Source organism: Cervus canadensis, chromosome 22, assembly GCF_019320065.1.
Source record: "Cervus canadensis isolate Bull #8, Minnesota chromosome 22, ASM1932006v1, whole genome shotgun sequence".
NCBI classification, from domain to species: Eukaryota; Metazoa; Chordata; class Mammalia; order Artiodactyla; family Cervidae; genus Cervus; species Cervus canadensis.
In genome coordinates, this window is record NC_057407.1 from 37,975,079 (window position 1) to 37,990,524 (window position 15,446).

A 15,446-nucleotide genomic window follows, 5' to 3' on the forward strand; every position below is an offset into this window, starting at 1 on the left:
TAAGAATCTGGGGTGTTGAATTGCTCCCTGAGGGTGGTTCTCAAGCTGCTTCGGTGATGCACACTTCGCAAAGCAGTGAACTTGGCCTAAGGAGTGAGTGGAGCCGAGGAATTCACCCAGAATCATAGGTGTACGAGGTACCCAAGACCCCAGGTGGCATTGGACCCAATTCCATCCTTTTGTTTGTTGAGGATACTCAGATACACAGCAGGCAGGAGCTCCTGGTCTTGCAGGCTAGGCTTGTTTCCCCTGTTTTGTTTCCTCACTGTATCCTGTTTGCCTTTCATGGTTGACTGTTTCAATTCTTACTCATTTTTTTAAAAGTTAAGAGTTTCAGGAGTCACATCATGTATCAATACTTAAACATTATGAAGGATGCATTCATTGCCATGTTACATAACTGATCATAATAGAGACTTGGCATCAGGATTGTTTCTATGAAGCCAGAATTTTGGCTTGAACAACCTATGTAAAACTATGATTACGTATGAACTAAGGTTCATTAAGTGACATCAAAACCAGTGTGGTTTAAACTGCTTGGTTTCAGCTCTTTTTACATTTTTGTTTTAAAGTGAGCCGTTGGAACCACCCTTCAGAAAACCTTACCCTTATGAATGACTTTGAAATTGAACCACTTTTTCCTAGAAGATGTTATAGGCTGAAAAGAAATAGGAGGAAACGAGTAACTTATTCTAAAGTACCTTTACCAGGATTGATCTGCTTAGGTTTTAAGGTGTCCAGAATTACAGGAAAAACTCAGCATTGCTGCTTTTACTGGGGGAAACTTGGTTCTTTCAGAAGGAATTAGTCAACAGTTTCTTTTGACTTTGTAGCAAAGCTTTAAAGCATTTTTTGGAGAATCAACTTGTTGAAAAGATTCACATTTTGTTAATGTGGTGTGTAACAATCCTCAAGATTTCTTAACCTTTTCTGCATAAAAAGTCATGCAGATAGGCAGAGAACTGCTGGTTCTTAAATGGTAATTGTGAGAATTCTTGCTCTCCAAAGGGAAAAAAGTTTTGAATTAAAAAATAAAAAGCCCACAAATGATTAATGAACGAGAAACTCTGTGATATTTTTTAAACCCACTATGAAAGAATACCATTCAGTAGTAACAATGCTGGAAAATATAAAAATTGCTTCATCACTCAGATATTTTTTTCAGATCTTCTGGTCCAAAAAAACAGCATAATTGAGCAAAGATAGTTGAATGTCTTTGGCTTTAATCTTTATTGTTACTGACCTCTCTGGTGCTGGTTTTATTCAAATACCAGTTTGAGAAGAAGTAGTTCTTATCAAGGATACTAGTAAAAATCCGGTTAGTGGCTTTTCTATTACTGTCAAGAACAGTTAACTAAAATTGCTATTCTAAGTGTTAGTTCATGATGCTGCTCATCTTCAAGTTTCCCCTCCCAAGAGATTCTGAATACAAATGTGATTCTAAAATGTTATGGAAAAACCCAAAAGAACTTTCCGGCCAATCCAGTAGTTGTTAGGAATACTGGTAGTGCTTGAAATTCTTATCATATTAACATGGTACATTGTTTGGCGTTTTTCATGCAAGAGGGTTATTATCTTGTTAACTACATAAAGAAGGAAGGGATAACATGATTAGAATAATTCCTCACAGTTGGAAAATGGGATATTAAACCTTACCTGAAGGTCTGTGTTCCTTAGCCTGTGTTGGAATCACAAGAAGAGGCCCTCTAGGATACTGCAATCTATGCAGAAAGCAGCAGACCTCTAACAACAGGATACATCAGGAAAAGTACTGGGGGCCCGTCCGTCAGAACGAAGCCCATCTCACAGGGCACACGAGAAGCAGGCAGGCAGCCCCACGTGGGGCCTGGGGCGTCAGAGGAGTTGAGCTCCGACTTGTCGAGGAGCTGACCTCTGAGCTAACGAGGAGACGCAGCAGCAGGGGGGCAGCCTGGGAGGGGAGTCAGCATGGGCAACGGCATGAAAGTGCCTGGCGTGCCCCAGCAAAGGCGCTGTGCTGGGGCCCTTTCACTTGTTCTTCCGGCCAGCGTGTACTAAGCACCCGTCCGCCAGGTATGCAGCCCCAGGGACTGGGGTTACAAAGGTGAGCTAGGCCTCTTCTCCTCCTTCAAGGAACTAGGAGTCTGGAGTGGGAGACAAGTAGGTAAACAAATTAGAATTCAACATGGTAAGTATGTAACAGAGATTTCAAAGTTTGCTCTGGCAGTAAAGAAAAAGGCAGCACTTCATTCTGCCTGACCTGAGGGAGAGGATCTGCGTCACTGCCACGGAAACCTCTCAGAGATGGTCATGCAGCAGCGTGACAGAGTTATCTGTCAGGGGAACTCGAGAGGACCACTACACTGGGGACCAAGAATGTGACCAGCTGTATGTTTACAGTGAGTCAGTATACCTGCCTTTGAGAGAGGCTTCAGCTGTTTTTTTCAGTATTTTAGGCTCGTTCTTAGGAACATGACTGATTTTATAGGACTGTGAAGAGCAGTTAGATCAAAGTCAGTGGAGGTGATGGAATTCCAGCTGAGCTATTTCAAATCCTGAAAGATGATGCTGTGAAAGTGCTGCACTCAATATGCCAGCAAATTTGGAAAACTCAGCAGTGGCCACAGGACTGGAAAAGGTCCGTTTTCATTCCAATCCCAAAGAAAGGCAATGCCATAGAATGTTCAAACTACCACACAATTGCACTCATCTCACACACTAGTAAAGTAATGCTCCAAATTCTCCAAGTGAGGCTTCATGAACCGTGAACTTCCAGATGTTCAAGCTGCTTTTAGAAAAGGCAGAGGAACCAGAGATCAAACTGCCAACATCCTCTGGATCATCAAAAAAGCAAAAGTTCCAGAAAAACATCTACTTCTGCTTTATTGACTACACCAAAGCCTTTGACTGTGTGGACCAGGACAAACTGTGGAAAATTCTTAGAGATGGGAATACCAGACCACCTGACCTGTCTCCAAAGAAATCTATATGCAAGTCAAGAATCAACAGATAGAACTGGACATGGAACAATAGACTGGTTCCAAATCGGGAAAGGAGTATGTCAAGGCTGTATATTGTCACCCTGCTTATTTAACTTATATGCAGCGTACATCATGAGAAACGCTGGGCTGGATGAAGCACAAGCTGGAATCAAGATTGCCGGGAGAAATATCAATAACCTCAGATATGCAGATGACACCACCCTTATGGCAGAAAGTGAGGAGGAACTAGAGAGCCTCTTGATGAAAGTGAAAGGAGAGAGTGAAAAATTAGCTTAAAACTCAACATTCAGAAAACTAAGATCATGGCAACTGGTCCCATCACTTCTTGGCAAATAGATGGGGAAACAGTGGCAGACTTTATTTTGGGGGGCTCCAAAATCACTGCAGATGGTGACTGTAGTCATGAAATTAAAAGACACTTACTCCTTGGAAGTAAAGTTATGACCAACCTAAACAGCATATTAAAAAGCAGAGACATTGCTTTGTCAACAAAGGTCTATCTAGTCAAGGCTATGGTTTTTCCAGTGGTTATGTATGGATGTGAGAGTTGGACTATAAAGAAAGCCGAGGGCCGAAGAGTCGATGCTTTTGAGCTGTGGTATTGGAGAAAACTCTTGAGAGTCCCTTGGACTGCAAGGAGATCCAACCAGTCCATCCTAAAGGAGATCAGTCCTAAGTGTTCATTGGAAGGACTGATGTTGAGTAATGTTGAAACTCCAATACTTTGGCCACCTGATGCTACAAGAGCTGACTTATTTGAAAAGACCCTGATGCTGGGAAAGATGGGGGGCAGGAGGAGAAGGGGACGACAGAGGATGAGATGGTTGGATGGCATCACTGACTTGATGGACATGAGTTTGGGTGGAATCCGGGAGTTGGTGATGGACAGGGAGGCATGGCATGCCGCAGTCCCATGAGGTCGCAAAGAGTCGGACACGACTGAGCAACTGAACTGAACTGAAAGATCAGTTGTGGTGACTGGAGTTTCCAGGCTGCTTAGAATCTGAGTAGCCACGGCCTTACTGTGACAGGCGGGCAGGCTGCGGCGTTTGTGTGCTGTGGATGAACTTTCTCTGCAGTGCGAGCCCTTAATCCTTTACACTGGTAGAGCAGATTTTGCCCATTTGCAGTCGACACTATTTTCAAGAAAAATCTTCTAGACATTTGGTTGCTTCTGACCTGTAAAGCTACCATATCATTTGCTTTCTGTTTAGACTGAGTCAAAAAGAAGGCATACAGAAATTCAAGCTAGTCTCTATACAGTTTATGAAGAACATTGGTTCAAATGTTCATCCTTAGCAAAATGTGGATTTTGAGGGTTTTTAAGTGTATCTACTACAAATGGGACATTTTGCACTAATCAAAGTAGATTTTTCAGTATTAAAATGTTGAGTTGTTACCTTAGATCTCAATCTGATGGATATTTTTATCTAGTCAGGTTTGTTTCAAATGTCCAGAGAGAATGTGCTAAGGATAGACTTTGTTTTGATATGGGTAATAGTAACAGATAATAATGATGCCTTAAATAAGATAAATATAGTGTATGTGAATCTATGTAGACAGGTAAGTAGGTTGAATTGAGCTAATAAGGTCAGGAATTATGTGAGAATGTATACCAAGGGACCAGGGAAACTTACCTGGTCAGCAGTGTTGAACTTGGTTTCCTATAGGCCAAATTCAGTCCCAGTGTGGGGTCTGTTTCACTGACTATCTCAGAAATAAGCCAAAATCAACAGGAGAGTTACATTTTCATATACTTGAATACTTTGGAAAAAAAAAAGTTCAAGTATATGAACTACTTGGTTTTCTTTCGTTACTGTTCCCATATAATTATCACTGGATGAGGATCGTGTCCAAAGGGCCAAATACTTAAGCAGCTGCCCCTGGTACTTTAACATTGATTACTCACTTAGATGACGCCATTCTGTCTACAAGGCCATGGCTGATCAAAACAGAACTCGGGCAGTCAGATTTGTGTGCCGACCATGTGCTCAACTGCAGAGAATCATCCCTGAGATCTCATTTTGAGAAAATATACCCAAAGTACTTTTTAAGTATTCAAGTATATGAAAACGTAACTTTTCTAAGGATCTTGGCCTCTTTCTGAGACAGAGAAATGCTCTTCTAGAGCAGCAGTGTGGTCCTAGATCCACAGCGTTAACAATACCTTGGAACCTGTTAGCAATGCAGATTCACCGACCTTACCCTGAGCCTCCTCAATGGAAACTCTGTGGGCCCTTTGATCTGTGTTGTAACAAGCCTTCGGGGTGCTTCTGGCACATGCCAAAGTTTAAGAACTATTATTCTAGGGAAATAGGAAGCAAAATTAAGTATGTGCTGAAAGTGAAAGTGTTAGTTGCTCCGTCAGGTCTGACTCTTTCCCCCTCCCCTGCCCCGAGACTGTGGCCCGTCAGGCTCCTCTGCCCATGGAATTCTCCAGGCAAGAGTACTGGAGTGGGCTGCCATTTCCTCCTCCGGGGGATCTTTCCTGCCCAGGGATGGAACCTCGGTCTCCTGCATTGCAGATGAATTCTTTACTGTCTGAACCACCAAGGAAGAAGCCCCAGGAAAGTATGTGCTAGGTTCTTGAAATTACCAGGTACAACCTCTGCTTGAACAAAGGTTTTGGCCACTCACCTCAGTAGGAAGCTTCAAGGTCAGGGACTGAGGGATGGTGATGCGATCGTTAGTTTAGAAAGACAACCCTGAAGAATTAGAGTCAGACCACCACTGAGGTATCAGGTGATACCTATAGAAGATATATAGAAGATATCGGGTGATACCTATAGCCAATAGATTGAAAAATCACAGGAAGCTGATTGGACACACAGGCATGAGGCTACACAACATACAGAGAAGATCATCTCAAATTAAGTAGAAATTTATAGAAAAATTTCAGGAAAAACTTCAGTGGCCAACTTCAACCGTGGAAAAATCTCAGCATCTTTAAATGGAAGCTTTGAGTACCCATCAGTACGAGTTGAGCCCACCAAGATTCCTAAATCATTGAGAATGCGGAGATTATTAAATTTAGTGAGTTCTGTTGGAGTCCTTCTCAAGGCTACCTGCCAAGGGACTAGTTTGGGGGTGAAAGTCTGGGCTGAGTATGTGAAGTATCAGGCAGTGAGATGACTGCATCACCATCTAGTTGTCAGTTTATTCCATGAGTCACAGGAGGCTCTCCTGCAGCTGAATCTGTGAAGTATAGTAGAGGATTGTGACACCTCCTTTAAAGATTTGTCACTCATCTAAGAAAACTTTAAAGGCTAGCAGAATACCCCTAATTCAACTCTTCATAAGAGGCTTTGTAAAAAGTTACCTTTTGGAAATACTCCTTGTAAATCTTCTCTCCTAAAATACAACTGAAGGCATTTCATAGGAGTCTCAACATAGTATTTTGATATGAAAGGAAAACTGCTGTTTCAAATAAGGCAAAATAACTACTTTAAAATTGAACTGAGGTAACATATTCTCATTTTACTTTCTCTCAGGGTATTTTGTACCAAAAATTAGTCCAGGTGAAAACAGATATAAGCATCTACAATGTGACAGACACGATTAGAAAATTTACATACATCCTCTCTATGAGGTCGGAATTATTACCCTCATTTTATATGAATGAAGAAACAGACTTTGAAAAGTTACAACAACATAAAACTTTATGGAAATAGGTCTGTCTGATTCCAGTGCCCACATCCTCTATATTAATACTGCTAAACCCTAATTCCTCTCTGACTTTAGGAAGCCAAAAATCTAGAAGCAGGATCTAAAACCACTTAGAGATAACAATTTTATCCGATATTTCATATAGCTTTTTTACCTTAATTGACCTAAATGCCCAGCATCAAATCCAGAGTTGGGATAACTGGGTTAAGAAAACTCTAAATACAGGGAGTTAATTATGCACTGAAATAGGCAGAACTGAGCTAGATACCTGTCAATATGAGAACTGGTTTAGTTCAGCAGCCAAATAAAAGGTCCCAACTTCTTGTTTGCAGTTTTGAAACCACGGTTTCATTTGAGCAGCCTTAAGAAATGGTCTTTCCTGACCTTGGTGTGTGTAGGGGGTGAGGACTGGTCACCACTGGGTGCCAGGCCATGATTTATGTTATTCAGTTGCCCTGGACCTGAGGTGTTAGGACATTATCATCTCCCTAGAAACTCTATGTGATTTTTTTTTTCTCTCAAAACTATCCAAGAACCGTTGGAGAATAACCGAGACACCCTGAAGACAGTGGACTCAATCTCTCTCAAACTTAAGAGTTCTAAACACATCAGACAGTTTCTTGAGTGTTTAGCATGTTGCAACTCTCATACAAAGCTATGATTTGGACGTAGATTTGGGAAACAAGACTCTTGTGCTTTAACTGCTTTTCGTTCCTTTGTGAAACAAGTAGCAAGCAGAATTTCTGAATGTCACGTTGCATGACGAGGGCACAGAATTCCCCACCCTGCCCAGGTAGATGCCCTTTTTGAAGCTGTGTGTTTGATATACTAACGGTATGCTATTTGTAGAAAGTGGGTTTCAGTATAAACCATAACCACAGAGGTAAGTCTATGGTTGAGTATACGATTTGACGTACAGGAAGTGTCTGGGTCTAATGATGAAACTTTTTAACTTTCCAGATGACAGAACAAAGGAAGCAGAAACAAAGAATTGGTCTTCTAGGACATCCTCCTCACATGAATGTCAACCCACAGCAACCAGCATAAGCAAATGAACTAAAGGCATCGTATTTACCTTTTTAAATTATTTTTAGTGTGGGTCTTGCTAAATTAGTTCTGATTCACCCACAGAGGTTACATTTATGCTTAGTATATTTGTAAATACTCAGTTTTATACTGTATGTATATGATTGCTACTCTCCAGGTTTGGATATATGTATTGTAATTAGAATTGTTGGCAGGGTGAAATTTCATTTGTGCCAAAAAAGTATTTAAAATGCCTTTTTGGGAAGGACTAAAGAAAGCACCTGACTTGCACTTGAACCACATTATAGATTTAAAAGTATATGACATGTATTTTGTATTTAAATCTAGAATAACCAGTATTTATGTTTTTTATAAAACTGTGCAATACCAATTATGCAATCACCATAAATTTGTAACTCCTGTGTATCCTAAGGGGAGTGCACATCTTTGAAGCTGGTGTGTTAATAGTATGTAACAAATGGTTAAATGATGCTGCTGCCAAAACCATATTACTAGTGAGTTTCGGGCCCCCGGGCGTTTTGTGCCATACAATGACCCTGTGGTGATAGTCCTTCTCGTTGCTAGCGGCACCAGGGCCTCTGTCCCCTAGTGACCGCGCTCCGAGCCTCGACTGTCAGGTCAGCATTCATTATAAGAAAAGCAACTTTAGTTTCAAAGATACTTTTAGGCTTCTGAATTGATCATTTAAACTATGTCTTTTAAGTAACAGCGCTAAAGTAGAGGCTCAGACTTTAGTTTGCCAAGTTAATGAATTTTTTAAAGGGAAATTTCTAAGCCACGTTTGAGGTAAATGCATACTGCTAGCCCATCAATGTCATCTCCAAGGTGAATTTTGGTGTCACTTCATAAAGAAATGAATAATTGATGGTCTCTAGATGATCTAGTCCAAACAGTTGATTTTTTTCCTTCATCAGAACCAACATGCTACAGTAGCTAAGAAGTATTAAACTATAGCCATCCTGATAGAGATGAAATATGATCTATCCCATTAGAACTCATAGTTTGAACACTGACATGTTATCCTTGTGAACGAGCCACATTTTTTTTCTTTGTCACATGATTTCTTTGCTTGATGGATGAAAAGTATGAGAGGAAACTTTTATATCTGTTGCCTAGTTTTGTACATGGATCTCATTTTACAAGAGACTCTCTCTACCAAAAAACGTTTAAAAATGTATTGAAAGCTGAGTTCTGAAATGAGTAAAGTTTGTAAATGCATATATAAAAATATTTAATAAATGATGCAGAATAAAATACTGTGACTGAGTGATGGCTTTCATTTAGACGTTTCTATACGTCATCACAGCTATTCCAATTATATATTTTCTTTAGGACCAACTTAAAAGTATAAATGGCTTACTTACCAGGTTGATTCTGAAAGTGCTTCCCTGAGGAATGAGAACTCTGAGAGCTCCTGAACAAATACAGGGGAGGGTTCAGTCCAGTGGCCACTGGTTCTTCTTGACGGGTGACGGCCAATCAGACTGTCACGGGTAACGTGGGCGCACGTGGTCGAGTCCAGAATGCCGGTTCAGGCTCCCGCTCCTGCACTTTCCCTGGGGGACCTGGAACTTGTCATCTGAGCAGCGAAGTCAGCTTTCCTTCAATGGTCAGAGGCCTTTGTAACAGCTGGAAATGTCTGACAAATCTAACTCATCCAAAGGCAGAGAAAGGCGTCCCCTCCTTAGAGCACTGCCTGCCCTGGTTGCTCGTGTAACGCTGATTTTCTCTGTGCTTTGCTAAATAAGAATAATTAGCATCCAATGTCAGAAACTAGGTTGGGATTAAACTCCACTTAAATGATTAACTTCAAAACCAATGCTTCTGCGTTATAAATTTGGTAACTTAAAAAACAAGTGAATCATTTTCCAGTCAATACAGCATATCTCCATAGAATTTTTCCATAATAAAACCAATCCAAGATAGATACGTACTTGTATCTATGAACAAACCACCAGCACGCCATGCCAAACCCCACCACGTGAGCCCCAGCCCGACGAAGACTTGCTCCCCTTGGCTCTCCCTCTGACCTCCCGAGCTGCCCAGCCCGGCGAGGCAGTCTGTGTGGTTTGTCTCCCAGCCCCTGTCCCACCTCATTCACCGCCAAGTTCTGCTTTGACATGTTCAGGTGGCGGCTTTTACAGGTTTGTCATGTTTCATTTGATTCCTGTCACTTGATACAGATCTTCATTCGGTTCGCCAGCTTCAGCAGAAAATAAATGGAATTCTTCTCCACCCCACATGCAGTAGATTCTACCAGTGGAGTTTGGGTGTGAACAAAAAGCTGGTACAACTGAAACAATATCTGAAATTATAGCTCCCGTGGCCTTTGATGTATAATTGTGATTTCACCTTTCTCCAGACATCGCTTTTTCAACACTTGTATTTCAAGGTCCAAGTCGCCTTTAAAGTTACTCAGCAGCATGGAAACTTACACTGCCAATGTAAAATAGCCAATGGGAATTTGCTGATGACTCAGGGAAATTAAACAGGGGCCCCGTGACATCTAGAGGGGTGGGAGGGGAGGGAGACGGGAGGAAGTTTCAAAAGGGAGAGGATATCTGTATGCCTATGGCTGATTCATGCTGAGGTTTGACAGAAAACAAAATTCTGTAAAGCAGTTATCCTTCAATTAAAAAATAAGTTACTCAGGTGAAGAATCAGTGCTATTGGACTAACAAATGTACAGCATAGTGCTTTCGGCTCCGATCATTTAATTTTAAAAGTTTGCTGTAGCACCAACTGAGATTTCAAGATTTTGCCAGTTTCCTTAACTAAACCATTTGTTATGTCAAAGGGTCTGGGAAACTCCATTCCACTGTTCTAATGTTTATATTATCTTTCCCATTTCTACTTATGTCCCTAAAATTCTGTAGTGATAAACCTTGTTTTCTCCTACAAATAAAGCTTCCATTCTTCTGAGTCCTAAAGCTTTATTTGATATTCCACCCTGTACAACTGTTCTTAGAACTGTGTAACTCTATTCACACACACATACAAAATACAACTCTTTATTTTGTTTTTAAAAAATATGATTCAACCCACCTGTTTTTCTTCGGTTGGTTTCATTTGGTTCTACTTTCTGAAAATGAATTGCTTGATTTTGTGCTTGTAAAAACTGCTCTTTCACCCTGTTTAAACATTTCCTAACGTAAATTATAAAGCAAGCAAACTTTATTTGTGGGAGCTAACCAGCAACACTGCCTCTGCAGTAGCATGCTGAGCACAGTGTTACTTATGTGCTGATGGGAAATTACCAAGTTCTTCACGGTAAACTAAGGAATTATCACATTAAAATCTCAGTTACTGATTTCTGTATCTTCCTCCCATGGTTGGTTCGGATAATGTGCTAATGAGAGACAGCCTAAAAGTTTCTGCTAGTTGTTTTAAGGCTAATCATGAGAGCTTTCTGGGCTACACAGATGGAAATTTAGTCTTTTAAGACTATTAATTATGAAAGGAGAATAAGTATGTACTTACACAAGTAAGTTTTGCTAAAATAATGTTTTCACAGATTTGAAAAAACAAAATGTGCTTGATAGCAGGCTTAATTTATATGACAATAAAACAAGTTTACACAAGACAGGATGTCATAACAAAGGACTCCTACTGAAGGCTCTTGAGACAATGTGTTCCTATCTGCCACAGAGCAGGAGGGAAACTTTTCATTTTTAATTGGAGAATAATTGCTTTACAATGTTGTATTGATTTCTGCTGTGTGACAATGTAAACCAGCTATAATACATATATTCCCTTCCTCTTGAGCCTCCCTCCCACCCCCGTCCCACTGCCCCGTCATCACAGAGCACGGGGCTGAGCTCCCTGTGCAAACAGCAGCTCCCCCCAGCTCCTATTTCACACATGGTAGTGTACAGAAGCCAGGGCCACTCTCTCGATTCGTCCCACGCCCTCATCCCCTTATTGTGTCCACAAGTCTGTTCTCTGTGTCTGTGTCTCTCTTCCTGCCCTGCAAATAAGTTCATCAGTGCTATTTTTTTAGGTTCCGTATATACGCTTTAATATATGGTGTGTGTTTTCCTCTTTCTGACTTATCTCACTCTCACAGGCTCTAGGTTCCTCCACCTCACTACAACTGACTCAAATGCATTCCTTTTTTATGGCAGAGTAATATTGTAAGTGTAAATTGATACAGCCAGTATGGAAAAACAGTATGGAGGTTCCTTAAAAATCTAGGAATAAAGCTACCATATGACCCAACAATCCCACTACTGGGCATATACCCAAAGAAAACGATAGCTCAAAAAGACACATGTGACCCCAATGTTCAGAGCAGCACTGTTTTCAATATCCAGGACACGAAAGCAATCTAGATGTCCATTGACAGATGCATGGATAAAGAAGCTGTGGTACACATATACACAACAGAATATTAACCATGAAAAGAAAATTTTCATTGTAAAGGTAAGAAATTGAGCCTTAGAGTGGTAAAGGAACTTGGCCAAGGACCTAAGTCCAGAATAAACGAAGGCCCCCTGACTCGGCCAAACAGGAGAGAGTTCTCACACCTACCATTTTCCCTCCATAAAAGGGCTATCATATCTTATTAGTAGCAGTTTCCCATAATGGTTCTTCCTTTACAGGAAGTCCTTATGCAGAACTGTATTTTGTCCAATACAAATGGATTTCCTTTTCAAACCTACGAGGATCTACACGCTAGAAAGTACTGAAGGTGATTACTTTGTCAAGAGTGAAAACTTTGTGGCAAAGATAAGAAGCTTCTAAAATCTCTATCTTTTACAACTACCCATCTCATGTCAATACCTCTTATTTAACTGCATTTTTCAACAAGAGAATCTTTTCTCAGACAAGGTGGCTTTCTCCACATGAAATATTCCACACAGGCTGGCATCCTTTGTACCAGAGAAGTCGGTGTTGATTGGCCAACCCTGCTCTCCTTTCATTATACTGATCACTTGTTCACAATCAACTAGAATGTTGGAAAACCCCCATAAAGATTTCGATTTTACAGAAAGTACCCAAAATTCCGCCAGTTTTGCATCACAAAGTAGTGGTTAAAGTAGAGTTTTGAGTAAAATGCCATGCGTGTGGTTTTTGTGGGTGGTTACAGCTCAGAGCGATTCTTGGGCCTCGTCAGTAATCTCCAGGCGACAACGAGGCTGGCTATTAACAAACTAAGACGATTCTGATCGTCGCAGCAAACGTGTCTCCGTCTTTGGTATCCTATGCCACCTTAGGCAACTCACAACCTCAAGGCTGATTCAGAAGCATAACTAGCCTTCACGTCCGGACCTCAAAACCTACCCAGTGGAAGACAATAAAAAGACCACTGGTGGGTTTTTACACTGGGTTAAGTTTGACAATGCTCATGGGCTATGAACTCCCCAGCTGCTGGTGGTTTAAACTCATTTAGTAAAACAAATCTCTAGCCCACTGGGGTACTACATTAAAAAAGAAAGAAAAGAAAAAAAGAACCCAAGGAGAAACTTTAAATATTTTAAGGTCATGACAAACCAGTGTGAAAGAGAATCCTAACACCTAGAAGTGAAACTGCATCATCCACCCAGCCTGGAAAGAAAAAAGAAAGCTAAAAACCACGATCGATTAAGAATGCCGAGTCTGAGAAAACCCCTAAGGTGAATTCTGAACAACAACAAAAAAAAGAGTCCCACAACACAAGAAGTGCATACTGTATGCAAGAACTGCTAATGGAAAGAGTTCGCCAGCATTTCTGTAATGACCTCATGAAAGACGACTGCTCCTATGTAAATGAAACTGTAGACAATCCAGGAATTTAACCTGTCCATTTCAGAACTGAATTAAGCTAGTGATTTAATCTTTTTGACATACCTTGTCACCTATAGCATCTCATGAAGACTTGTCAGAAAGCTCTGTAGAAGAAAAACAATCTAAAAAGGCCACATACTATATAAATCCAAGTAAACGACATTCTGGGAAAAGTAACACCATGGAGACAATAAAAAGAGCAGTGGTTGTCAGGAGTAGGAATGGGGCATGGATGAATGACAGAGAACACGGAATTTAGGGCGACGAGACCGTAAAGGTGGAAAGATGTTATACATTTCCAAAACCCAAAGGACGTAAAAAGAGAGTGAGCCCTAAAGTAAGCCGTGGGTGATCATGATGTCAATGTAGGTTCCCTCCACCATAACCACAGTGCTGAGGGATGCTGGCAATGAAGGAGTGGGAAAGGTACATGGGCGTTCTCTGTACTGTCTATTCAATTTTGCTGTGAATCTAAAAGTGTTCTTAAAAAGAAAAAAGTTAACTAAACATTTTTTTCAAGAAAACAAAAAATGGTTGGATAAAATACTGATGCATGCAACAGTTATGACCCTTGAGAATTTTATGCCACGAAAGAAGCCAGTCATAAAAGACCACATATAGTATGATTTCATGTATATGAAATGTTCAGAAGAGGCAAGTCAAGTCTACAAGAGACAGAAAATAAATGACTGGTTGCCCTGGGCTAACAGGGGTGGGGTGTCAGAAAGAAATGGGGAATGACTGCTAATGTGGGCTAAATTCCCAAGTCTTGACATGACATGTTTGGGTCATATCAAGTCATTTTTTAAAACTGTTATCTTTAACATCCAAACTGTTTACTATCCATTTGAACTGAATTCACAAATAAAACTATTATAGAGCTCACAACTCCTGGATAATTAATCTCATATTTGTGATCAGTGTTGAATTTAAGTCTGACTTCCTTTTTACAAAACCATCAGAAAAGACACTTTACCTAGGGGTGATGATGTATCTCTTTAGTTTATGAAGTACTTTTATCTACATTTTCATTTAAACCTCCCAACCCTGTTACGTAGATATTATCCCTGACATGTGCATGGTCCTATATTATAGCATCTTTCACATTCAGATGCAAGTTTTAGATCGTATCTCATATAACTGTGTGAAGCCCATGACTTTCCTTAACAATTGCAAGGATTCTAAGGTGAGTGCTCACAACTTGGTAATGAGTCCTTGTCTCTTTTTGATCCCAAGTCTTGGTTGCAACCTAATTCTCATCACCTCCCCTCTCTCTATTCCACCCCACCCTAGTGTAGACACAGCTGGCTCTACCCTCTAATTTAAAACACATGAACATCCGGGTGTTGTGAAGAGTGGGCCTCTTTAGAGTGTAATACTAGGACCCACTTTCTTTCATCACCCCTGCACAAATAAAGGCACAATAAAAACAAAATTAAAAAAAAAAAGTTTCTTCCAGCTTCAACTAAAAGCTAAAATTTGGGACTTCTCTGGCGGTCCAGTGTCTAAGGCTCTGCACTCTCAATGCAGGGGGCCTGGGTTCCATCTTTGGTCAGCTAACTAGATCCCCCATGCTGCAACCTGACAAGCCAAATAATTAAATAAAAATAAATATTAAAAAAAAAAAAAACACAAAACATTTTTACTTCTTTTTTATGCAGAACAATTTTAGCCCCCTGGACCCAACCCTCCCATTGAGATTAGCCCTTTACCTTGACCAAACAAAAAAAGACCATAATTCATCTGTTTAGCTTTCAACTCAAAGAGCAACTAGCTTTTAAATAGCTTTTTTCCCCCACTTCCGGATATCTCCTAATCTTAGAGAAGAAGACATCAGTTTGGAAAGGTGAAGCAATTTGACTAAACCAGAACATCAGACCTGGGATTTAAAGGCAGATCATGTGATCATATACACTCATCCGTGGGATCCATGAGGAACCCATGGGTAGTAAAATTTGAGGACACTCAAACCCCTTAGGGGAGGAG

The 15,446-nt window shown here is 40.6% G+C and overlaps 1 protein-coding gene and 1 long non-coding RNA gene across 10 annotated transcripts in view; one reads left to right on the top strand and one right to left on the bottom strand.

The window, feature by feature from the left end:
• The window catches only part of ITPR1 (inositol 1,4,5-trisphosphate receptor type 1), a 346,469-nt gene extending 337,518 nt beyond the window's left edge, over positions 1–8,951 (top strand). For all 7 annotated transcript variants that reach the window (XM_043442077.1, XM_043442078.1, XM_043442079.1 and 4 more), the window contains one exon: positions 7,608–8,951. In XM_043442077.1, the coding sequence (XP_043298012.1) occupies positions 7,608–7,694 (87 nt within the window). In that variant the 3' untranslated portion in view covers positions 7,695–8,951. The remainder of the gene's footprint in view (positions 1–7,607) is intronic.
• LOC122424346 overlaps positions 1–15,446 on the bottom strand; it is a 46,538-nt gene that overhangs the window by 8,061 nt on the left and 23,031 nt on the right. For 2 of the 3 annotated variants that reach the window (XR_006264385.1, XR_006264386.1), the window contains exons 2-3: positions 9,059–9,433; positions 1,657–2,123 (exon numbers count right to left, since the gene is read on the bottom strand). This is a non-coding gene — a long non-coding RNA (uncharacterized LOC122424346). Of the gene's footprint in view, positions 1–1,656; positions 2,124–9,058; positions 9,434–10,739; positions 10,759–15,446 lie in introns of those variants that run through there. The other variant, XR_006264387.1, reaches the window with a different exon arrangement.